General features: G+C 41.0%; 1 protein-coding gene across 3 annotated transcripts in view; it reads right to left on the reverse strand.

The window, feature by feature from the left end:
* LOC120021687 (trafficking protein particle complex subunit 13-like) overlaps positions 1 to 24991 on the reverse strand; it is a 31373-nt gene that overhangs the window by 3071 nt on the left and 3311 nt on the right. The window contains exons 2-11 of one of the 3 annotated variants that reach the window (XM_038965521.1): positions 22162 to 22224; positions 16390 to 16458; positions 6356 to 6455; positions 4323 to 4407; positions 4078 to 4205; positions 3795 to 3867; positions 3289 to 3333; positions 2888 to 2905; positions 1056 to 1189; positions 554 to 752 (exon numbers count right to left, since the gene is read on the reverse strand). In XM_038965521.1, the coding sequence (XP_038821449.1) occupies positions 554 to 752; positions 1056 to 1189; positions 2888 to 2905; positions 3289 to 3333; positions 3795 to 3867; positions 4078 to 4205; positions 4323 to 4407; positions 6356 to 6455; positions 16390 to 16458; positions 22162 to 22224 (914 nt within the window). The remainder of the gene's footprint in view (positions 1 to 553; positions 753 to 1055; positions 1190 to 2887; positions 2906 to 3288; positions 3334 to 3794; positions 3868 to 4077; positions 4206 to 4322; positions 4408 to 6355; positions 6456 to 16389; positions 16459 to 22161; positions 22225 to 24991) is intronic. The other 2 variants (XM_038965523.1, XM_038965522.1) reach the window with 2 other exon arrangements.

A 24991-nucleotide genomic window follows, 5' to 3' on the forward strand; every position in this document is an offset into this window, starting at 1 on the left:
TGGTAATCAGGCCTACTAATGTTGTGTCGTCTGCAAACCTGATGATTGTGTTGGAGGCCTGCGTTGCCACGTATGGGTGAACAGAGAGTACAGGAGGGGCCTGAGCACACACACTTGTGGGGCCCCTGTGTTGAGGATCAGCAAAGTGGAGGTGTTGTTTCCTACCTTCAACAACTGGGCAAGGCCCGTCAGAAAATCCAGGACCCAGTTGCACAGGGCGTGGTTCAGGCCTAGAACCCCAAGCTTAATGATGAGCTTGGAGGGTACTATGGTGTTGAAGGCTGAGCTTTCGTCAATGCTGCGAATACAATCATCATCTTGAGCTATGCTATTTTCATTGTAATTCTCCGAAGGGGCACATTTGGCAACTGCCCAGGTATGACTGACAAGAACAATGACAGCATCAACACCACCACTCAACATCATCACCACCACTCAACAAATAACCACAAAGACAAACACAGCATTGAGACTGAGAATGTCCCGTTATGCAACAACCATATTGTATACTGTGACTAGGAATCATATACTGTAACTGATAATGTACTGGTACCATTCTCTGTAGCTGGCTTGTCTGCAGCCTTCCTCTTTCTCCTAAGTTGGTCTTCCACACAATGTCCAGTTTGCCGATCACCGTCACACCCTTGATGACGCCCGCCTTCTCTGCAAACTCTGGCTTGGGCTTCAGACAGTAGAGGTACTGGCGCGTGTCCATGGGCTGCAAGTAAGACATCTTCCCAAATGTAGACGTTCTGGAACACAGTCAGGGTGGAGAAGTCTGAAAACCTATTACCTTTGACATATAGTGGGGGCGTCTTCAGCTACACGGACAAAACCTGGCCAAGTGAATGCTGTATTTTGTAAGCAGCATAGTTTCCAAATCAGAATAGTCATACAGCTTTCACTTTCTAAATGTTTTAACAAAAAAAAGCAGTAAAATAACACTAAAAGTATTGACACTAGAAACTCGTTAGTTCCCCTTTTCTTTATTGTACTGCCTTTTTACTGTACAATCAAAACAAATGTGTGTGTTTGTGTGTGTGTGTCTCCCTTACCCTTCGTCCTCTGTCTCCACGGTGTTGAGCTCGGCGACATTGTACATCATGGAGGGCTCCAGGGACACTTTCTCCATGAACATGGACGACGTGGTGATGTTCTGGATCTGGGCCTCCAGGAACACCTCGTCTGTCTGGGTCGGCGCTAACGTTAGACACCAATACTAACTAGAGGAACACCTCAAAGGATCTAACTGGGCAGCACTTCGACTTCAATCCCCTTTCAATGTACTTATATTGGCCAGTCAAGGTGATATTGTAGATTTAATTTAGGCCTAGTGTGTGTCACAGTTTTCTGCAAACATGTAATATATACAGGTAGAATCTAGAAAACACCACAAAGTACCTGTATAACTTAGGCATGTACTGTATGAATGTGTCTTAAATGTTACTTATTAGAACCCCAGTAAGACAGGGTTTTTGTTTCTTTGTCAGTCCTATAAAAAATCAACCAGTGGGGCCCAAATGGAGTTCAAAAGTCTGCTCAGTTTACCTTTGAGGAGTGGATTAGTACTGAACTGAACAGAGGAGTGCTCCGAGATTAGTTCATGCCTTTAATCCAAAGGCTAGTGATTAAGTAGGGACCACAGACAGAAACATTCTGCCAGACTGACAGATTGGGGTTATTGTTACAGAGCAGAGCACCTCTACTTCCCATCTCCCATGCCGAGCCTGACCAGTCATCCACCCAACCCAAACCCTCAGATCTGACACATCTCAAATAGCACCCTATACCCAATGTAGTGCAGCTATTTTTGGCCATAGGTTTATGTGAACAATGTTTCACTTGATCAGATCTATTTGGACTCTTGAAAGAGTTTTTCAGTTAAAGAGTGAAATAAACATATACATTTACAAAATCAGATTCATAAATCACCAACTCCACAAACATCATTAAAACGTACAGCCCTTTACATCAGAGATGTCATCCAAATCTACATTCTGAATCCAATCCTTCAAAAGAACTGTAGAAATGGAAACCCCACTACAATCATACAGACCCAGGCTTGGTCTGAAATAGCCCCCTATTCACTATAGTGCACTACTTTTGACCAGAGCCCTAAGTAGTGAACTATATAGGGAATAGGGTGCCATTTCACAGCCCTACACCAATTTTGTCTAGGGCTGCGAAAGTCCTGTGAGAGATGAGTTAGCAAGAGGGAAAAAGCATTGAAGAGGAAAAGTCAGAGCAACGGCAAAACAGTGGAAAAAGCATTTCATGGACCTTTATTAATGCAGCATGATACCTCTGATTTCCTTGCGAAAAGTAATCACTTTCTAGTCCGGCTGAAGCCAAACTTGAAATCTTCCTGACTTCACAGTCTGGAAAGGTTATTTTGATGTTGTCGGCATGATGCGTTGATATTGAAGGGGCCTGTGCTTTTTTACTGATTGGTTCTCCTCCATGTCTTTCTCACTCAAACACCCACATGGACAGCCTCACACAGCTCCCGATCACTGCCCCCTTCCAATACAACTGTTGGATTTTCAAATCCAAACAACTAAAGGTCTCAACCCCCCAGAAAAAAAAGAAAAACTTGAGACCCAATCAAAGCTCAAGCCAATTTCTGTGCAAATATTGTACCATCAACGGCCTCTTGTTCAGAGCAGTGTGTCACAGCTCTCCCTCGCATCAGCCAGGCTAATGTACCATTGAGTTTTCTACAGACTTTTATTCCCCACAATAGCGTGTTAACGTCCATGCATGCCTTTTAATTATTTTGCCTTTGCTCTTGCACATTGGCTACAGAAAAAGAGAGACAGACATTGCTGCAACAAAAATGATTAAGAAAGCGAGGGTTAAGAGCAGTGAAAACAGAAAAAACTATTACCACGGAACTGAGGTCACTCTAATGGGGAAAATAAAAACACAAGAGACAAACAAATGAAGGTTACATGTCAAATGAAAGTGACAATACTTCTGATGCTCTAGCGAATGAAACAGTACTATGAGAGAAAATAAGCAAATTTTACTATATGTGTCACCAATGGAAAATGCCTGACCATGGAATGAAACATGACATACAGCAAACAATTTTTATGTCAAATTAAAAACCAATTGCTGAATTGATAGTGGAAATTTATGGAGAAAAGATGTGACTATGTATGAGTGAAGATAGCTAAAGTATGTTGACAACGGTGGAAAGTTGAATAAGCTGGTAACTGTATTTGTCATTGTTTTGGTACAGGTAATAAAACAGTGCAGCTGGGAGAAAGAGAGAAACAAACATACCTCTGCATTGTAGAACTTGGTTTTGACGTCGAGCGGCTTCAGAACCTGATTGAGAATACATTGCAAGCTAAATGATGCAAATGTCTCAAATAATTTCTCAAACGATTCCTCCATTCAACAGCCATAAAAAAAAAAATCTTCCTTCACAACATTAGAAAATATAGCCATTTATCTCTGGTAACAGAAAAATACTTAAATCCATGAGCCAACAAATTTGATTTAAAACAGTCGGTATATCTTATACAAAAAAGTATTACTGGAGAAGTTGGATTTAGTTTCATTGTGTGACTCAGAGTAGATCCCCGTCTGAGACTGAGGATAGTAGGTAGTGAGATTGTTCGGTAGTCGAAAGCCAAAACTTGTGTGCTATTGCCTTTTTACATTGACATTTTAGTTACTTAGCAGACGTGGAATAGTGACATTGTTCAGGGTTGAGGTCTGCTCTTCCAATATAACTCAGTGAGGGGGAATGGGAGAGTTCAAATAAAGGATGCTTTGAAGCTCACCTGAAATTTGAAGAACTTCCTGAAGTACAGCTTCTCTCCGGCCTGTGTGGTATAACTGACTGCACAAACCAAGCTGGAGTAGAGACACAAATTCTTTGCATTTTAGCACTCAAATTAACTCCTATGCATCTTTGCAGATGTGTTGATGTACATCTGCCCCATAGCTGTGTCTCGAGTGACACCCTTTTCCCAGAATTATATAGAGCACTGATCAAAAGCTGGGTACTATATGGGGAATAGGGTGTCATTCCAGATTGACTCCATGTCAGAAAAGAAAACGTACATGTGAGTCCCAATCTCTTTGACTTCATGGTGGATGACATCATCAATGCAGGACTCAGGCTTCAGCTCTGTGACGGCGTTGTTGGACGCTGATAGGTTTAACCTCTGAGAGCTTGTCTGCAGGTCTGCCTGTAAGACATGACAAAAAAAAAGAGGGATTTCACTTGAAAGGAGTGTGAATAGGACAAGTGGATTCATCAGAGATGAAAGATGTTTCCATTGGATTGATGTAAATCTGTATTGTACCTTTACTAGTATGTCCTTGACCAACTGGCTGCTGTCATTGTTCACACTAATGTAACTCGAGAAGGTCTCGCCAAGGAAGATATTTCTGTGCAGAGGAAAGTTATTACGCAAGTGTCACACACAAAGACAACGGACTACACACAAAAACAATGCCCACTGAAGACCAGAAACAACACGTTTCTTTTCAGTGAAAATGATTCATGTATGGTATATATCTTCATATACAGTGCATTCGGAAAGTATTCAGACCCCTTGACTTTTTTCATATTTTATTACGTTACAGCCTTATTCTAAAATGGATTAAATACATTTGTTTCCTCATCAATCTATACACAATACCCCATAATGACCAAGTGAAAAGTTTTTTTTGTGTGTGTGCAAATGTATTAAAAATAAAAAACAGAAATACCTTATTTACATACATTTTCAGACCCTTTGCTATGAAACTAAAAATTGAGCTCAGGTAAATCCTGTTTCCATTGATCATCCTTTAGATGTTTCCACAACTTGATTACAGCATTGAAGGTCCCCAAGAACACAGTGGCCTCCATCATTCTTAAATGGAAGAAGTTTGGAACCACCATGACTCTTCCTAGAGCTGGCCACCCTGCCAAACTGAGCAATTGGGGGAGAAGGTCCTTGGTCAGGGAGTTGACCAAGAACCCAATTGTCACTCTGACAAAGCTCCAGAGTTCCTCTGTGGAGATGGGAGAACCTTCCAGAAGGACAACCATCTCTGCAGCACTCCACCAATCAGGCGTGTCTGGTAGAGTGGCCAGATGGAAGCCACTCCTCAGTAAAAGGCACATGACAGCCCGCTTGGAGTTTACTTAAAAGCCACCTAAAGGACTCTCAGACCATGAGAAACAAGATTCTCTGGTCTGATGAAACCAAGATTCAACTCTTTGGCCTGAATGCCAAGCGTCATGTCTGGAGGAAGCATGGTGGTGTCAACATCATGTTATGGGGATGTTTTTCAGAGGCAGGGACTGGGAGACTAGTCAGGTTCGAGGGAAAGATGAACAGAGCAAAGTAGAGAGAGATCCTCGATGAAAACCTGCTCCAGAGCACTCAGAAACTCAGACTGAGGCGAAGGTTCACCTTCCAACAAGACAACGACCCTAAGCACACAGCCAAGACAACGCAGGAGTGGCTTTGGGACAAGTCTCTGAATGTCCTCAAGTGGCCCAGCCAGAGCCGGGACTTGAACCCGATCGAACATCTCTGGAGAGAAAACTCAAGGCTGTAATCGTTGCCAAAGGTGCTTCAACAAAGTACTGAGTAAAGGGTCTGAATACTTATGTAAATGTGATATTTCAGTTAAAGTTTTTAGAAATTAGCAACAAAAAAAACATTTTTGCTTTGTCATTATGGGGTATTATTGTGTGTAGATTGATACATTTTAGAAATAAGGCTGTAATGTAAAAAAGTGTGTAAAAAGTCAAGGGGTCTAAATACTTTCCAAATGCACTGTATACTTCCACTATCAAAAATGGAGAACACCATTGTGTTCATGAGAGTCTCAGCATTCAATCGATTGGTTTCTAGGCCAAACCGTTTGGACGCTACAGACGTTTTTGTGAGAATCCCTGATTTTTGGGATGTCGCATGGTCTGACAAATACCGCTCTAGCTCTGCTACCTTTCACCACAGATGCAGAAGGGCGATGTCATTGGAAAAAGTCAAGGGGTCACGAATTGCAACGCTGTTGGGTTTTTCACACTCAACAGTTTCCCCATGTGTTTCAAGAATGGTCCACCACCCAAAGGACATCCAGCCAACTTGGCACAACTGTGAGAAGCATTGGAGTCATCATGGGCCAGCATCTCTGTGGAACGCTTTCGACACCTTGTAGAGTCCATTCCCCCGACAAATTGCTGTTCTCAGGGCAATATTAGGAAGGTGTTCTAAATGTTTTGTACATTCAGTGTAAACTGAATGTTAAAAGCTAGTTGTGTGTGCTTCTCTAGATGTTTCATCCTGTTCTATATACGTAAAAGGGTTCAAAGGGCTGTTGTTGTAGTGTTTATTACCCAAAGTTCTGAGGTAGCGTGAGCATCTCTCCCAGCATTAAAGCCTCTGATCCTTTAATAGTGGATGGGTCCTCCTTCATGAGCCGACCGAACAAATCTCCTGTTGAATGCACGCACACACACAATAGTCAAGTATCATCATATTTCCCATCATGTTAGTTTTGTCAATTAAGTATTGATGATCAACGTCAATATTCTAAATCTCTGAGTAAAAGGCTGCCTTCAGAGGAGCAGTGTGGAAGATACGAGAGCTGGGTGGCATAAAAATGATCACAATTTATTTTCTGTCTCTGAAATATAGTGTTCTAGTCGTTCATCTTGATTTACGGCTCTGCCTTCATTTCATTTCTCCACCCTGGTATAAATAGTGTCCCTATCCAGGAGTGTCACTGTGATTTATGGGTTCCGTGGCGTTGGGTTACCAGCCCAGTGCTCACATTGCAGGTGGCAGGCCTCCAAAATGAAAAACACTGTAAATTATCTTCGGGGGACAATGCATATTTATCAACATCAATATCACTACATCCATGTAAATGTGCTGGGGTTAGCCAAAAGCTAATGTGCACCCATAGTCCCTGGGCAGGTAAGTGCCTTTACACAGCACACTATACCAATACTCACTAAAACAATACAAAATACAGTACATCCAATAATATATCAATCTAACAACAACACCATCATCAGCTGTTGTCTTACATATGAGGAACCACAGATACCTCATGTGTACAGGTTTGGATAGATTTGAGCCATGTTTTCAATTTCAATTTAAAAATACAATAATCAGTGCAGTTTCTCAAGTCCATGGGCATTGCATTGACCGATTTTACTGAGTCAAAATGGGACAACGCATTCCCCTCTAGTTACTGCCCTTGTTATCCTGGAGGTGCTTTCCTTGAGCATGATATGCCGGCATAGAGGTGGAGGGGCAAGACCATGCAGGATCTTAAACACGAGGCTGAGGAAGGAAAGGTCTTATAAACCTGAAGTTGGATAATCCAAACTTGACCGTATTCACCACCTTCTTCACATTTCTTAAATTGTCGAGTTAGGAGTCCAAAATGACACCGAGATACCTGAAGTTAGACAACTTTCAGATTCTCCCCATGAACAAGAACAGCTCGTTGGGAAGAATCAATGGATTTCTTAGAGAAGTACATACAAACAATCTTGTCGATATTTAAATGCAGGCAAGAATTAGTAATCCATGTAGAAGCATGTACCGTAGCTTCAGTTAACTTGTTAACAACTAGTTGTCTATTTTTTGAGTGTACATACAGAACTGTATCGTCTGCATGTTAACTTGTGGCAAGCAAGTGGAAGATCATTTATATAGATGGTAAAGAGAAGGGGGCCTAATATTGACCCTTGTGGGACCCCAATGTTATAGTAAAGAGAGTCCGACAGTGTCCCCCAAACGCAGCCTTTGACTTCTGTTTGTCAGATAGGAATACATCCAACTAATAACTATCCATTAAGGGAGGATAGTTTGGATAGGAGGACCTCATGATTCACAGTATCAAAGACCTTTTTAAAATCCAAAAAGACTGCGTCGACCTCAGCACCTATGTTCAGTTTAGATTTAATGCACTCCAGAAAATAGCAATTGGCTGTTTCGGTAGAATGGTAAGTTCTGTATCCAAATTGCATTTGATGTATGAAGTTGCCCTGAATGAGGTGATCAGTCAGATAATCAGCCACCCATCTTTCAGCTACTTTTGATAGCACTGGAAGAATGCTTGTAGGTTGGTAATTTTCCACCAGTGTTGGGTCACCAGATATAAAACAGGTATCACTGCAGCAGATTTCCAAGCACTGGGGAAGAACCCATATTTGATGGACAGATTAACTAAATGTACAATAGGGGAATACAGTGTCAAGACCAAATCCATATTTTGTTCTAGAGCTCCAGAAGAAGCTAATAATACTGTCCACTGCTGACGCTGAGACTTCAGGAATTCTGAATATTGGTTTATTACTATCTATGGTTGAAAATCTTTGAGCCAGTTCCCTGACAGTCAAACATAAATGTTAGTGGTGGATATGAAATCGGAGTCTTGAATTAGAATCCCATTAACCTTTAATTCAGGATAATTCAGCCTCTGTTAGTTTGCCATTTCCTTTTGCGTCATTGATCCCTCTAAAAAATAACTCTGCTTTTGCTTTTTTTGTCTTCTCTTTTTTTTTTATATATATATTCCTTACCGCCTTATTTCTCAGTGCTGTAAATATACGTCTGTCATCATTCAGACCAGACTTCAGGGCTTTTTTCAATGAAAGATCCTGTTCTCTCATCTGCCTCAAGAGGTTTTCCGTTGAAATTTCCTAGTATCCACTTTGTCAATAGCTGACAAGAATAGTAAAGAAAAGGCCATATCTCAGACTGGCCAATAAAAATAAAAGATTAAGATGGGCAACTGAACACAGACACTGGACAGAGGAACTCTGCCTAGAAGGCCAGCATCCCGGAGTCGCCTCTTCACTGTTGACGTTGAGACTGGTGTTTCGCAGCTACTATTTAATGAAGCTGCCAGTTGAGGACTTGTGAGGCATCGGTTTCTCAGGCATCGGTTTCTCAAACTAGACACTGTAATGCACGTGTCCTCTTGCTCAGTTGTGCACCGGGGCCTTCCACTCCTCTTTCTAATCTGGTTAGAGCCAGTTTGCGCTGTTCTGTGAAGGGAGTAGTACAGAGCGTTGTACGAGATCTTCAGTTTCTTGGCAATTTCTCGCATGGAATAGCCTTCATTTCTCAGAACAGGAATAGACTGACGGGTTTGAGAAGAAAGTTCTTTGTTTCTGGCCATTTTGAGCCTGTAATCGAACCAACAAATGCTGACACTCCAGATACTCAACTAGTCTAAAGAAAGCCAGTTTTATTGCTTCTTTAAATCAGTACAACCGTTTTCAGCTGTGCTAACATAATTGCAAAAGGGTTTTCTAATGATCAATTAGCCTTTTAAAATGATAAACTTGGATTAGCTAACAAAATGTGCCATTGGAACAGGGGTGATGGTTGCTGATAATGGGCCTCTGTATGCCTATGTAGATATTCCATAAAAAAATCTGCCCTTTCCAGCTACAATAGTCATTTACAACATTAAGGATGTCTACACTGTATTTCTGATCAATTTGATGTTATTTTAAAAATGGACAAAAAAAATGGCTTTTCTTTCAAAAACAAGGACATTTCGAAGTGACCCCAAACTTTTGAACGGTAGTGTACATCCTCCATATCAGCCGTTCTTTCTGCAGGTGACCTAACTCCAGACTCTGATGGGGCGCTTGGTACCCTGGGCCGCTTGGGTGTTTGATGATTCCGGATTGTTCGAATGAAGGCCAGCATTGATGTTTGGCTGCCTTCTTTTGTATTCCGTAGAGAGTTGCACCACCTTCGGGGTCCCTTATAACCTCAGAGTTTACTTCTGGATTATGATTGTCACTGGTCTCAGTAGCCACTTTCCTAGCTTCATGGGAGCCGAGGAATTATCCTATTCAACCTGTCTCACGTTCTGTCATTTCAGCTGAGAGATGTGATACGTCTGCCCTACTCATGGGGACACGATTGTTGTCCTGCACATAATGTGAATAACGACAGAATTTTAGAGGTTAACGAACGAATTGGCTCAATTCATTTTACTGTCGTCATGCCTGGAATTTTAACTAGAGGCTTAACCCCAGTAAAAGGAAAGCTAGCTGATTTACACGTTCTGTTGGTAGTCCTTTACACTCGTACCCGTATACAGGTTGGAAATGCCCTATTTGGGCAATGATAAACACTTAAAATTGTAACGCAGTGGCTGTACCGTAATACGCTATACATGACATCAGGCTTCATGCTGTATGGTTTGAACTTGAGCACCGCGTGCGACAAGATCCCCCCCATCCCTCCCGCTATTTAGGCAACTTTCGCTAAACATTTGACTGAGCGAGGGAAATGCTGTAAATTAAAAGGGCTCAATGTATTTTGAAAGATGAGACGTTGAGGATTATAATAAATACTGCTGTGATGTCATACAAGCAAGCCAAACACCCGTGACTCCAAATATATACTCCACATTTCCATATCATAAAACTCATATCACATGCAATGCCAATGTTTATGATTACCGTTTGACGTACAGTTACAAGATGACATGGCGTCATACCATGGGTTATTCTGAACAGAATGAGCCTGTTTGTCTGTGAAGAAAATTAACTGCAGCACATGCACCTGAATGCACTCTATGCGCACCAAAATGATCTGTTTACCTGAATTGCCTTGTGAAAACCTAACACTATCATACAAATTTCTATAAAACTTAGCTAGTCATGTTGACAATAGAACAAGCTTTCAAATGATGTCCACCTGACCTAGATTGTGATTTATAATGGGCCGTTTTTGGGTTGCGTAAACAACAGTAATTGTGTGATGGCTGGGATGCAGGGTTGTGTTCAAAACAACTACAAGTGTGCTTGCTGTAGTTCCTCAACAGCACAGCTGGGAGAGCTCAAAAAAGCCCCTTATAGTTGAGTCATAAAAGTGCATTGAAATTATTTAAGAATTGTGCACACCTTGGAGAGGTGTGGCCACTTGGAGACACCAGTTAGTCCTTTCACCCAAACCCTGTCTTATGTTGCACCTACACATTTTCCAGGAATATTCTTATCATGCTACTGAATGGATCCAGAGTATTTTCAAATTGAATTAACAACAAATGCAGTGAAAAGTACAGTAAATATAAAATGCACATAAAATCAGTGTAATGTTTGGATTCAGTCTTGTGAACGGTTGTGTCGTCAGCTTCAGTCTAATCAATTTTGCATAATCTCCAAACTGTTCCCTTTCAATTGCTACCATGGTTATGCATATGCGTTTCATATTTCTTCTGTAAGAAACAGTCACGTCCATATAGGCCAATTCCAAAAAGTGTAAAGGGTTAACATACATATTTTTATTTATTTATTTCACCTATATTTAACCACGTAGGCTAGTTGAGAACAAGTTCTCATTTACAACTGCGACCTGGCCAAGATAAAGCAAAACAGTTCGACACATACAACAACACAGAGTTAAACATGGAATAAACAAACATACAGTCAATAATACAGTAGGAACAAATATATATATACAGTGTGTGCAAATGAGGTAAGATAAGGGAGGTAAGGCAATAAAATAGGCCATAGTGGCGAGGTAATTACGATATAGCAATTAAACATTGGAGTGATAGATGCACGTTCATCTTCTGTACAAGTAGAGATACTGGGGTGCAAAGGAGCAAAATAAACAAATAAATAAAGTATAGGGATGAGGTAGTTGGATGAGCTATTTACAGATAGGCTATGTACAAGTGCAATGATCTGTGAGCTGATCTGACAGCTGGTGCTTGAAGTTAGTGAGGGAGATATGAGTCTCCAGCTTCAGCGATTTTTGCAGTTCGTTCCAGTCATTGGCAGCAGAGAACTGGAAGGCGGCCAAAGGAGGAATTGGCTTTGGGGGTTACAAGTGAAATATACCTGCTGGATCTCGTGCTGCGGGTGGGTGCTGCTATGGTGAGCAGTGAACTGAGATAAGGCGGGGCTTTACCTAGCAAAGACTTGTAGATGACCTTGAGCCAGTGGGTGTGGCAACGAGTATGAAGCGAGGGACAGCCAATGAGAGTGTACAGATGCAGTGGTGGGTAGTATATGGGGCTTTGGTGACAAAACGGATGGCACTGTGATAGACTGCATCCAATTTATTGAGTAGAGTGTTAGGGGCTGTTTTGTAAATGACATCGCCGAAGTCAAGGATCGGTAGGATAGTCAGTTTTACAAAGGTATGTTTGGCAGCATGAGTGAAGGATGCTTTGTTACGAAATAGGAAGCCGATTCTAGATTTAATTTTGGATTGGAGATGCTTAATCTGGGTCTGGAAGGAGAGTTTACAGACTAACCAGACACCTAGGTATTTGTAGTTGTCCACATATTCTAGGTCAGAACCGTCCAGAGTAGTGATGCTGGACGGGCGGGCAGGTGCGGGCAGCGATCGATTGAAGAGCATGCATTTAGTTTTACTTGCATTTAAGAGCAGCTGGAGGCCACGGAAGGAGAGTTGTATGGCATTGAAGCTCATCTGGAGGTTAGTTAGCACAGTGTCCAAAGAAGGGCCAGAGGTATACATAATGGTGTCGTCTGCGTAGAGGTGGATCAGAGAATCATCAGTAGCAAGAGCGACATCATTGATGTATACAGAGAAGAGAGTCGGCCCGAGAATTGAACCCTGTTGCACCCCCATAGACACTGCCTTGACAAAGTCGAAAGCCTTGGCCAGGTCGATGAATACGGCTGCACAGTATTGTCTCTTATCGATGGCAGTTATGATATCGTTTAGGACCTTGAGCGTGGCTGAGGTGGGGCGGAGAAGGTACGGTGGGATTCGAAATGGTCGGTGATCAGTTTGTTAACTTGGCTTTTGAAGACCTTAGAAAAGGCAGGGTAGGATAGATATAAGTCTGTAGCAGTTTGGGTCTAGAGTGTCTCCCCCTTTGAAGAGGGGGATGACCGCGGCAGCTTTCCAATCTTTAGGGATCTCAGACAATACGAAAGAGAGGTTGAATAGGCTAGTAATAGGGGTTGCAACAATTTCGGCAGATAATTGTAGATAGAGAGGGTCCAGATTGTCAAGCCCGGCTGATTTGTAGGGGTCCAGATTTTGCCGCTCTTTCAGAACATCAGCTATCTGGATTTGGGTGAAGGCGAAATGGGGAGGCTTGGGCGAGTTGCTGTGGGGGGTGCAGGGCAGTTGACCGGGGTCGGGGTAGCCAGGTAGAAAGCATGGCCAGCCGTAGAAAAATGCTTATTGAAATTCTCAATTATCGTGGATTTATCGGTGGTGACAGTGTTTCCTAGACTCAGTGCAGTGGGCAGCTGGGAGAAGGTGCTCTTATTCGCCATGGACTTTACAGTGTCCCAGAACCTTTTTGAGTTTGTGCTACAGGATGCAAATTTCTGTTTGAAAAAAATAGCCTTGTGTATATTGGTTCCTAACTTCCCTGAAAAGTTGCATATCACAGGGGCATATGAATGAATATCACTGAAAAGTTGCATTTCACTGAAAAGTTGCATATCAATCCTATGAATATAGGATTGCGTGCAGTTTTGTCATAAATTATGTACCCATGGGTCGTGAAATGTAGAGTCCGGCATCTGTTTTTCTGTCTGAGTGATACTGATTTCAAAGAGAAACATGACATGTGAATGTGGTGGTATGGGCCGTGGATTTAAATAGCACTACATCAATGTTTTTACCATAGGCTCACTGTGAGCTTGACATTATAATATATAATAAATATATATACACACCGTGCCTTCTGAAAGTAATAACAACCCTTGACTTTTTCCACATTTTGTTGTGTTGCAAAGTGGGATTAAAATGGATTGAATTGTCATATGTCAACGATCTACACAAAATACTCTGTCAGTGGGAGAAAACTTCTAACACAGTAAAACACTAATATATGTTGATTAGATAAGTATTCAACCCCGAGTCAATACATGTTAGAATCACCTTGGCAGCGATTACAGCTGTGAGTCCTTTTGGGTTAAGTCTAAGAGCTTTGCACACCTGGATTGTACAATATTTGCCCATTATTCTTTTTAAAACTTTTCAAGCTCTGTCAAGTTGATTGTTGATCATTGCTAGACAACCATTTTCATGTATTGCCATAGATTTTCAAGACAATTTAAAGGTAGACTCAAAGATATTACGTAGGTGCACAGAGTAAACAGCAACAACTAAGAGCGTTGAAGCACGTGGCTAAACTTCTCAACCATTTTGGTCCCATGCCTACCACGCTGTAACAGAGTGAAGCGAAGCGTGCACATGCACAGATACTGTGTATGACTGTGTGAGAGCGAAGTCTTGCATCTCGCTCATGGCAATATCTGCGGTGCTGCTCATGGCAACGTCATTTAGCGGAGTCTACCTTTCAGTCAAAACTGTAACTAGGAACATTCAATGTTGTCTTGGTAAGCAACTCCAGTGTATATTTAGCCTTGTGTTTTAAGTTACTGTTCTGCTGAAAGGTGAATGTCTCCCAGTGTCTGTTGGAAAGCAGACTTAACTAAGTTTTTCCTCTAGGATTTTGCCTGTGCTTAGCTCTATTCAGTTTCTTTATATCCTAAAAAAACTCCCTAGTCCTTGCTTATGACAAGTATACCCATAACATGACGCAGCCAACACCATGCTTGAAAATATGAAGAGTGGTACTCAGTGATGTTTTGGATTTGCCCCGAACATAGCTCTTTGTATTCAGGACAAACAGTTCATTTCTTTGTAACGTTTTTTGCAGTATTACTTTAGTGCCTTATTGCTAACAGGATGCATGCTTTGGAATATTTTTTATTATGTACAGGCTTCCTTCTTTTCACTCTGTCATTTAGGTTAGTACCCAGCTAGCACATAATGTTTTGAGAACCATGTTTCTTAGAGCTTGGTGAGAGTATGGTTGTGCTATGGTTATTTAGCATACATCCTTCCCACAAATTTCTGGGAATGGTGCAGGATAGCTGTTTGGCTTTAGAATATTCTCAGCACATTTAAGGAACTTGACAAAACAAACATTATTTTCTTGGTATTTCATTACTTTAACAGAACGTTTCCTAAAAGTTCAAACATGGTTGCATCTCATTTAAATTTGGGTAATGTTCTAGGAATGTTCTGCAACTGGTTTGACACTGGGAATGTTCTCCAATAGTGGACATTTCCGTACTTCAGCATAACATTTTCTACAGGTTTCCTCATGGTTCCATTTAAAGTCATGTTCTCAGAACATTAAAAAACACTTTCCATAAAAACCACAAGAAAACCTTCTTAGAATGTTACTAATGTTATTTAAAACATATACATTCCGTTCTCAGCATCAACAAAACTTTTTCTGTCCTCTATATTGTTGAGTGTGTTCAGGTGTGTTGGCCACGCCACTAATTGGCCACACCTGATCTTAATGAGTGCTTGTTTCCTTTGAAATGGGGTCTGTTTGAATAGACTAAACTGAACAGTTTCGCATGAGTAAAAAAAATAAACATGGCATACTAGCTCCATCCTCGTGGACTAATTCCAAGGCTATAGAACAGAAGATCATAGGTTTGAATCTCACTTGACACCGTGCCACATTAAAAAATAAATGTGTTTGCATGATTAATGCCAAAGCAAATACATTCGTGTGTCATATCTCTGCTTGGAGTTCAAAACACTTAACCTAAGCTAGCAGTGTTATTAAAAGTCATAGTGAAACATAATTACCTTCAAATAACCTATCATTTACTTTTCTCAGAACGTTAATAAAACCTGCAAAGTTTAACATTTTACCGGTCAGGAAACGTATGGCTTCATTCCCAGATCCAATGCGAAACCAAAAACGTAAGTTCCCAAAACTTTCAAGGAACCAAATGTGCTCGGTGGGTATTGTGGAGTAACTATAATGTTGTTGTCCATCCTCAGTTCTTTTCCATCACAGCCATTAAACTCTAACTGTTTTAATTGGCCTCATGGTGAAATCCCTAAGCGATTTTCTTTCTCTCCGGAAGGATGCCGGTATCTTTGTAGTGACTGGGTGTATTGATACACCATCGAAAGCTTAATGAATAACTCCACCATGCTCAAAGGGATATCCTTTTTTTTTTTTACCTATCTACCAAAATGTGCCCTTCTTTGCGATGCATTGGACAACCTTCCTGGTCTTTGTGATTGAATCTATGCTTGAAATTCACTACTCGACTGAGGGACCTTACAGATAATTGTATGTGTGGGGTACAGAGATGGGGTAGTCATTCAAAGTCCACGCATCTTTTCATGTGACTTGTTAAGCAAATCTTCACTCCTGAACTTATTTAGGCTTGCCATAACAAAGGGGTCGAATACTTATTGACTCAAGTCTTTTTAGCTTTTCTCTGTTCTATATTGATACGCCTATGCCATTTATTTTGAATTACAGCTGCAAAGAAAATTGGATAGGCCTAATAAAGATTATACAACTCTACTACATGTTGGCAGTAAAATAAATCAAGATGCTTACCTGGGAGGTCTCGATCTTCACATGTCACTGGCATGTTAGTGAAGAGAGTGGGTTTTGTTAACCGCATCACTGTGAAAGGCAAAGGATAAAAGAGATAAAAATAGTTCAGTTAGGATAAGGCTAGTTTACTTAATTGCAATTCTAGATCAAAATTCCATGTTAACGTGAAATAATATGCTATTTGACACTTTAAAGAGCAGCTGCCTTTAAAAAGCAACGAGTGCCTTTGAAAACGACCTATGTGGCATCGATATGAGTCAGAAACCGTTATTCTAGTGTCAAAATGTACTACAAAGTGAAGTGTAAATAGGATAATTTTGGTCATCTAGTCCGTCTTGTCTAAAATGGTGTTTGGAACATCCATGCGTCACAACGGGTAACGCGTCGATCATACTGACAGCGTCATTGCGCAAACGAGTACGGAGCATCATCTGGATATGTATGCAACAAAAGTTCAACATTCACCTTCTCCTACCATTTCTGTCAAGCCGTCTACGCATACAGTTTGACGTATGCGTTCTATAAATCCAACATGTGCACCACACAGAACACACTGCAACTGCCTCTGCAACGCAATGCTGCAAGGCAAACGCAGCGTTTCATTGGAAATGAATGTAATTCTGGTGTACCAAAACGCAATGATGCTGTCGGTGTGATCGAAGTGTAAACGAAGGTTGGGTTTTGATTTGATGATGTCCATTTTCCCACTAACATGGGGTGAACAGATGCAGTGATTGCTCTCTATCCAATAGCATAGACAGTGAGACAGACCCGCCCAGCAGCTCCGACTTTGTTTACATACTGTAAGACAACACACAAATGTTTTACTTGAAAAATACTGCACCAAACACCTTAGTTAGATGTAAAATTGTGCAACTAAAACATCCTCAGCAAAAACATCTAAATTAATTACAGATTTATTGAGTTATCTTAGATTCATTCTGAGGATTTTGAGGAAGTGAAATAGGCTTCCACATCTACAGTGTCTCATGGTGGACAATCATCATTAACCAAATTCAGGATAGGTCAGGAAACACACCTCCAACACTTCTATCTTGTTTCTCTAATCAGCAACAGAAAAACACACGTGCCAATCGACGTATTCAGTGGCTCTAATTTAGTTTAGGTTAAAATAGCACTTGGTTCATAGGTAGTCGCTAGATGCGGTTGTAATAAACAGAGCGGTTTCTGGCCTCAACTTTTGAACTGTTTAAGCTACAAAATATTATGACCCCATCACTGAAAGATAAGGAGCACATATATACAGTACCAGTCAAACGTTTGGACACACCTACTCATTCAAGGGTTTTTCTGTATTTGTACTATGTTCTACATTGTAGAATAATAGTGAAGACATCAAAACAATGAAATAACTAGCTACAGGGTGGATGTCATTTCAATCATAGATATATAATTAATAGAATGGACCGATCATTCAGACCACTGCAATTTAGCTGATACACCATTGTCATTTTTACTTCTAATTACTACCACAAAGAAGGCCGCCGGTCCACCCAATGTCGAATGTCAACTTAAATGGTTATGCCTATTCTAGTATCTATATTTCTATGATTTCAATAGGTTTCCTATGGAGGATTGACAGTATAATTTAAAACAGATATTCCCATTCAAGTCAACATTCTCTGATGTGGTACCATTTGAAAGTTAAAATGTAAATGTTATTTCAATTTTAGTACATTTATCAGCCAAAACATGACACCCACCCTGTATTCAAGAACATGTTGTGTGTCAACCAATGGCGGGGACAACACAAATGGATTCTAAGCTACATCATATGTTAATATGAAAAAAATTCAAATGTTTTAGATAATTGACGTTTAAGGTTCTAAAAGGTTTTTTTGGGTGAAAAAAAAAGATATATAGTTTGACAACACTGTTTGTAAACTTTTAGATTTTATCAAATCTCAACCATTTATATTTCCAGTGATCAAGCCATGGATGTCTCATGGTATTGTAGGGTGTGCAAAATAGGTCAAATTTCAGCACCTTTATCTCTTGAATGTTTTTGCATTCAGGTCCAAAAAGTACCTTTCTGAGCACTTCTACAAAAGGCAAATATGAATGGAAGTTTTGGTTCAAATCAAAAGGAGTGATGTCAAAAAGTGATTTAATTAAAATGGATTTAACCACACAAGGCATGGAACAATGTGTAGAATTGCAGGAAATTAGCTATAACACTGCAACATTTTCTCTCAGCCAACAAAACAGTTTGAAGGCGCATTGGTTTAAGAGGTGGGGGTTTGTTACTACACCGATAAATGACCATATCAATCCAAACCTTTGCCACCTAACAAATGTGTGTCCGAACCTTCTGAAAAAGTAATTGGGTAGCTACCCCAGCTCTATATGATGCTGCAAATCCTCTTACTTTACAATGATAATACCAAATGATAACTCCACCTTTCATCTGTGATAATATTAGGGTAACCCTAATACCTGTAACACATAACCTAACAAAGATGGCAGCAAAAAAATGTATAATTTAATAACGGAGCCTTTTCTAAATTCAAACAAACCACCTGCAACTAGCAATGGAAGTTTAGAAGACGCGTGTTGTCTTCCAAGTCGGGAATTGAGGAAGTGTCGTCAAGTAATGGTAGGTGGAAAATTCTCTGTGCTATGCTTTACACTACCTAAGTACCAACGGCTGTCATCCAGCTAAAACAGTAGTAATGGTAACTAAACTCAGCAAAAAAAGAAACGTCCCTTTTTCAGGACCTTGTCTTTCAAAGATATTTGGATTGTTATGAATTAACTTCACAGATCTTCATTGTAAAGAGTTTAAACACTGTTTCCCATGCTTGTTCAATGAACCATAAACAATTAATGAACATGCACCTGTGGAACAGTCGTTAAGACACTAACAGCTTACAGACGGTAGGCAATTAAGGTCACAGCTATGAAAACTTAGGACACTAAAGAGGCCTTTCTACTGACTCTGAAAAACACCAAAAGAAATATGCCCAGGGTCCCTGCTCATCTGCGTGAACGTGCCTTAGGCATGCTGCAAGGAGGCATGAGTACTGCAGATGTGGCCAGGGCAATAAATTGCAATGTCCGTACTGTGAGACGCCTAAGACAGCGCTACAGGGAGACAGGACGGACAGCTGATCGTCCTCGCATTGGCAGACCCCGTGTAACAACACCTGAACAGGATCGGTACATCCGAACATCACACCTGTGGGACAGGTACAGGATGGCAACAACAACTGCCCGAGTTACACCAGGAACGCACAATCCCTCCATCAGTGCTCAGACTGTCCGCAACAGGCTGAGTGAGGCTGGACTGAGGGCTTGTAGGCCTGTTGTAAGGCAGGTCCCCACCAGACATCACCGGCAACAACGTCACCTATGGGCACAAACCCACCGTCACTGGACCAGACAGGACTGGCAAAAAGTGCTCTTCACTGACGAGTCGTGGTTTTGTCTCACCAGGGGTGATGGTCGGATTTGCGTTTATCATCGAAGGAATGAGCGTTACACGTTACGATTTCGAGGTGGGGGGTCCGTCATGGTCTGGGGTGGTGTGTCACAGCATCATCGGACTGAGCTTGTTGTCATTGCAGGCAATCTCAACACTGTGCGTTACAGGGAAGACATCCTCCTCCCTCGTGGTACCCTCCTGCAGGTTCATCCTGACAATGCCACCAGCCATACTGCTCATTCTGTGCATTATTTCCTGCAAGACAGGAATGTCAGTGTTCTGCCATGGCCAGCGAAGAGCCCGCATCTCAATGCCATTGAGCCCATCTGGGACCTGTTGGATTGGAGGGTGAGGGCTAGGGCCATTCCCCCCAGAAATATCCAGGAACTTGCAGGTGCCTTGGTGGCAGAGTGGGGTAACATCTCACAGCAAGAACTGGCAAATCTGGTGCATTCCATGAGGAGGAGATGCACTGCAGTACATAATGCAGCTGGTGGCCACACCAGATACTGACTGTTACTTTTGACCTCCCCTTTGTTCAGGGACACATTATTCCATTTATGTTAGTCACATGTCTGTGGAACTTGCTCAGTTTATGTCTCAGTTGTTGAATCTTGTTATGTTCATACAAATATTTACACATGTTAAGTTTGCTGAAAATAAACGCAGTTGACAGTGAGAGGACATTTCTTTTTTGCGGAGTTTAGTAGCTAAATATGTATAGCTCGGAAGACATAATCCAATATTAGCTAAATAAATGATACATAGCTCGGTTACAGTTAGGCTCCTTTAGTCCATTATTGGGCTAACGTTACTCCTTATAGTCCAAGGACCTCACATGCTCTATTTAAAAAGGGCACATTTGCTCTGGAAGTCAAAACAGACAAATACTCTAAACATGAACCGATTCTCAATTGCGGTACAGTTCTAGAAACATAAATCCTTCTACTTTTAAATCACATCCAAAATAATTTCACAAATGCAAAACACACTTACTGTTAGGTTCTAACTTGAAATGTACTGATTCACATTGCCATACTATAACTCATTAATTACTTTACATGTATAAGGAATGTATATGTTGGGGTCAATGAAGGGTATATGGGAACTAGGTGTATGGAAAGTTACTAAGTTACTAGAAACATCTTCTGTTACATGTTTCTGATGAGGGAGGCGAAAGGCAATTGTTAGTCTCTGATAAGGCAGGCCGGCTGCAGAACTAGGGAGGAGTGAGGAATGTGTCGAGGTCAAATCAACAGATGAAGTGAGAAGAAACCTCTGGGAGGGGGGCTAGAGAGGCCCACTACAACGACTCTCCTACTGCAGTACTATCTCACACATACACTTCCACGAAGGTTTTAGTAACAGACAGGGCTGTGACTACCCCAATGAGAGGAACCAATTCAATTCCTGCCTAGCAACAGAGATGTATTGGTTGTCTAGATGTGTAAGGAGTTGTGTAATCATGTCTTGGCTTTGTAGCTGTATGACCCAGTGGGTGAATAAACTTGGTTTGAGCTTTTTCTAGTTGTCCGTTTGAGGTTTACTCAGTTTGTTCAGAACCTAACAGTTGGCGTTGTTGGCAGGATTCGCCACGATTTAGTGTCGAACTGGAGAGACCGAATCAGTGGAACAGGAGCCGGCACATTTAAACAAGGTAGGCAAAGCTCCTACACCTGTTACTACTCCTTCTGACATCTTGGGGAGATGGATAGGCATCTAGAAAGCCTGAGATTATTCAGTAGTCCCATTGTGTTACGATCGGTCATAGATTTAGGGTCGGTCGTAGATTTTAGTCCCGAACAGGCGACGGGTGTAAGAACCAATTTTGGGGTTGGATAATCTATGCAAAATACCAGGGGAATGGATTCTAAAAAGAAAACAAGTTCAAATTGTCACGTCCAAACATTCCTTGCAAGCTCAGAAAATCGTGGAGGTTTGTAATCACGTCAGACACTTTATTCCGTCTTATTCCTCAATTGTTTTATAGAATTGACTAAAGGGAGGAGGGGTCCTCACGAGGAATTAGAGTAGAGTTAATATTGTGAGTAATTGTTTGTAGAGTTAAAGAAACAATTGTAATTAGAGTGTAGTAATATTGTGAGTTATTGTTTGCAGCGTTAAAGAAACAATTGTAATTGTAAAGTTTTAAAAAGTAATTGTCTCAAGCGCCAGCATTGGGGTTACCAAACCTAAAATTACCTTTAAAAATGTTGTTAATGAGTAGATCTGTCTCGATTTAGTGCATATTAAATCTTAAAATAGTATACATTAATGAGTGTGAAACCAATAGTGAATATCCAACGGAGGTTGGTAATAGTACTTACAGTAAACGTTGGGTTTAGGGTTGCAAAAGGTCGGAAACTTTCCGGAAATTTCCATGTGCAACCCTAGTTGGGGTAGATTAAAACACAAACGATTAAAGAGTGGAGGGAGGACAGTGGCCTCTCTGAACAGAAGCTATCATGTTTTGTTTTGTCTGCAATTAAAACAGTTCTGTTACTGATTAAGATTTGGCAAAGTGAAAACTAAAGGAATGTACATTTTCACTTTTAGGAGAAGATATATCGCTCCCTTTGAAATGTATCCAGAGGCTGTTCCCTTGGGAGAGTAGTTAGTAAAATTGTGCAGTTCTATTAAGTATAAATGTACCCAGCTCCTAATCAAGTAAGGCCTGGCCATTTGTTTGTTTTCGCCCTGCGTTACCACACACAACCCACCTGTTCTGAATATTTGTTAGTGATGTTAATACTGAATTTTATTTATTGCATGGGGTCTGTTTATTTGGTTTTAGTGGGGGTTTTTCACAAGTTAAAAAGGATGCATCTTAAAAGGGAACTAAAATTAAATTGTCTGAAGTATCTATTTTCTGAATTTGTTGCATACATCACTTCTCTTGATAAGAAATGTGCTGAAAAACCCGAAGGAAACCTGGTACACGAAATGTTTGAAATGTCTTTAAATAATATCTGAGGTACAAGGGTAGAGAAGGGAAATAAACACTTACTGGGGTTGAATGACCTCTGACCTTTGTTCTGACTTTCTGGTGAGGCCTGATCACCCTCACTTGAGGCATTGGATGAGATTTATATGTAATATGTAAACACTAATGATTAGGAAAAAGTTTATAATTTAGCAATAGTCATATGTGTGATTCGGACCACGAGAAGGACAGAGAGAGAGCGCTGCCCCTGAATGAGGGACACCTGTCTCTAGTCTATTTTACTATTCCTTGAATTACCTTATGGGATACAATCAAGTAAAAATTGAGTTATCAAAAGGTTGTAATTCTAATTTAATTTGTTATTTCGATTTAACAGGAAATGTAGTTGTTTTTTTGGATGTGAGTCCTGTGTCCAAAGGGGGAATTACCAGTCCCCTGGGGCCTATTGGTAAATATGCAAATTGATTTTCTTCACATGCCTGCCTGTAAAAGGAAAAAATATGTGTTGTGATAGTTACTCCAAATGAATTGAAGTTTTCACCACCTCGAGTGATATACAGTGCATTCAGAAAGTATTTAGACGCCTTGACTTTTTCCACATTGTTACACTACAGCCTTATTCTAAAATTGATGTTTAAAAAAAGCAATTTAATCAATCTACACATAATGACAAAGCAATTTTTTTTTGCAAATGTATAAAATAAAATAAAACTGAAATATCACATTTACACAAGTATTCAGACCATTTACTCTACTTTGTTGAAGCACCTTTGGCTGTGATTAATTGAGTTGTTGGGTATGACGCTATAAGCGTGGCACCCCTGTATTTGGGGAGTTTCTCCCATTCTTCTCTGCAGATCTTCTCAAGCTCTGTCAGGTTGGATGGGGAGTGTTGCTGCACAGCTATTTTCAGGTCTGTCCAGAGATGTTCGATCAGGTTCAAGTCCCGGCTCTGGCTGGGCCACTCAAGGACATTCAGAGATTTGTTTCCGAAGCCACTCCTGCGTTGTCTTGGCTGTGTGCTTAGGGTAGTTGTCCTGCTGGAAGGTGAACCTTTGCGCCATTCAGGTCCTGAGTGCCCTGGAGCAGGTTTTCATTAAGGATCTCTCTGTACTTTGCTCTGTTCATCTTTACCTCGATCCTGATTATTCTTCCAGTCACTGCTGCTGAAAAACATCCCCACAGCATGATGCTGCCACCACCATGCTTCACCGTAGGGATGGTGCCAAGTTTCCTCCAGACATCACGCTTGGCATCCGGGCCAAAGAGTTCAATCTTGGTTTCATCAGACCAGAGAATCTTGTTTCTTGTGGCATGAGAGTCTTTAGCTGCCTTTTGGCAAACTCCAAGCAGGCTGTTATGTGCCTTTTACTGAGGAGTGGCTTCCGTCTGGCCACTCTACCATAAAGGCCTGATTGGTGGAGTGCTGCAGAGATGCCGGTCCTTCTGGAAGGCTCTCCCATCTCCACAGAGGAACTCTGGAGCTCTGTCAGAGTGACCATCGGGTTCTTGGTCACCTCCCTGACCAAGGCCCTTCTCCCCGATTGCTCAGTTTTGCTGGGCTGCCAGCTCTAGGAAGAGTCTTGGTGTACCAAACGTCTTCCATTTAAGAATGATGGAGGCCACTGTGTTCTTGGGGACCTTCAATGCTGCAGAAATGTTTTGGTACCCTTCCCCAGATCTGTGCCTCGACACAATCCTGTCTCGTAGCTCTACGGACAATTCCTTCGACACATTGACTTGGTTTTTGCTCTGACATGCACTGTCAACTGTGGGACCTGATATAGACAGGTGTGTCCCTTTCCAAATAATGTCCAATCAATTGGATTTACCACAGGTGGACCCCAGTGAAGTTGTAGAAACATCTCAAGGATGATCAATGGAAACAGGATGCACCTGGGCTCAATTTCCAGTCTCATAGCAAAGGGTCTGAATACTTATGTAAATAAGGTAATAACATTTATAAAAACCTGTTTTTGCTTTGTCATTATGGGGTATTGTGTGTAGATTGATGAGGAAAATGTTTTATTTAATCCATTTTAGAATAAGTCTGTAACATAACAAAATGTGGAAAAAGTCAAGGGGTCAAATACTTCCCGAATGCATATACCACAAACCCCTGAGGTGCCTCATCGCTATTATAAACTGATTACCATCGTAATTTGTTTTGTCATACCCATATATATATATATATATATATATGGTCTGATATA

Source organism: Salvelinus namaycush, chromosome 26 (genome assembly GCF_016432855.1).
Source record: "Salvelinus namaycush isolate Seneca chromosome 26, SaNama_1.0, whole genome shotgun sequence".
NCBI classification, from domain to species: Eukaryota; Metazoa; Chordata; class Actinopteri; order Salmoniformes; family Salmonidae; genus Salvelinus; species Salvelinus namaycush.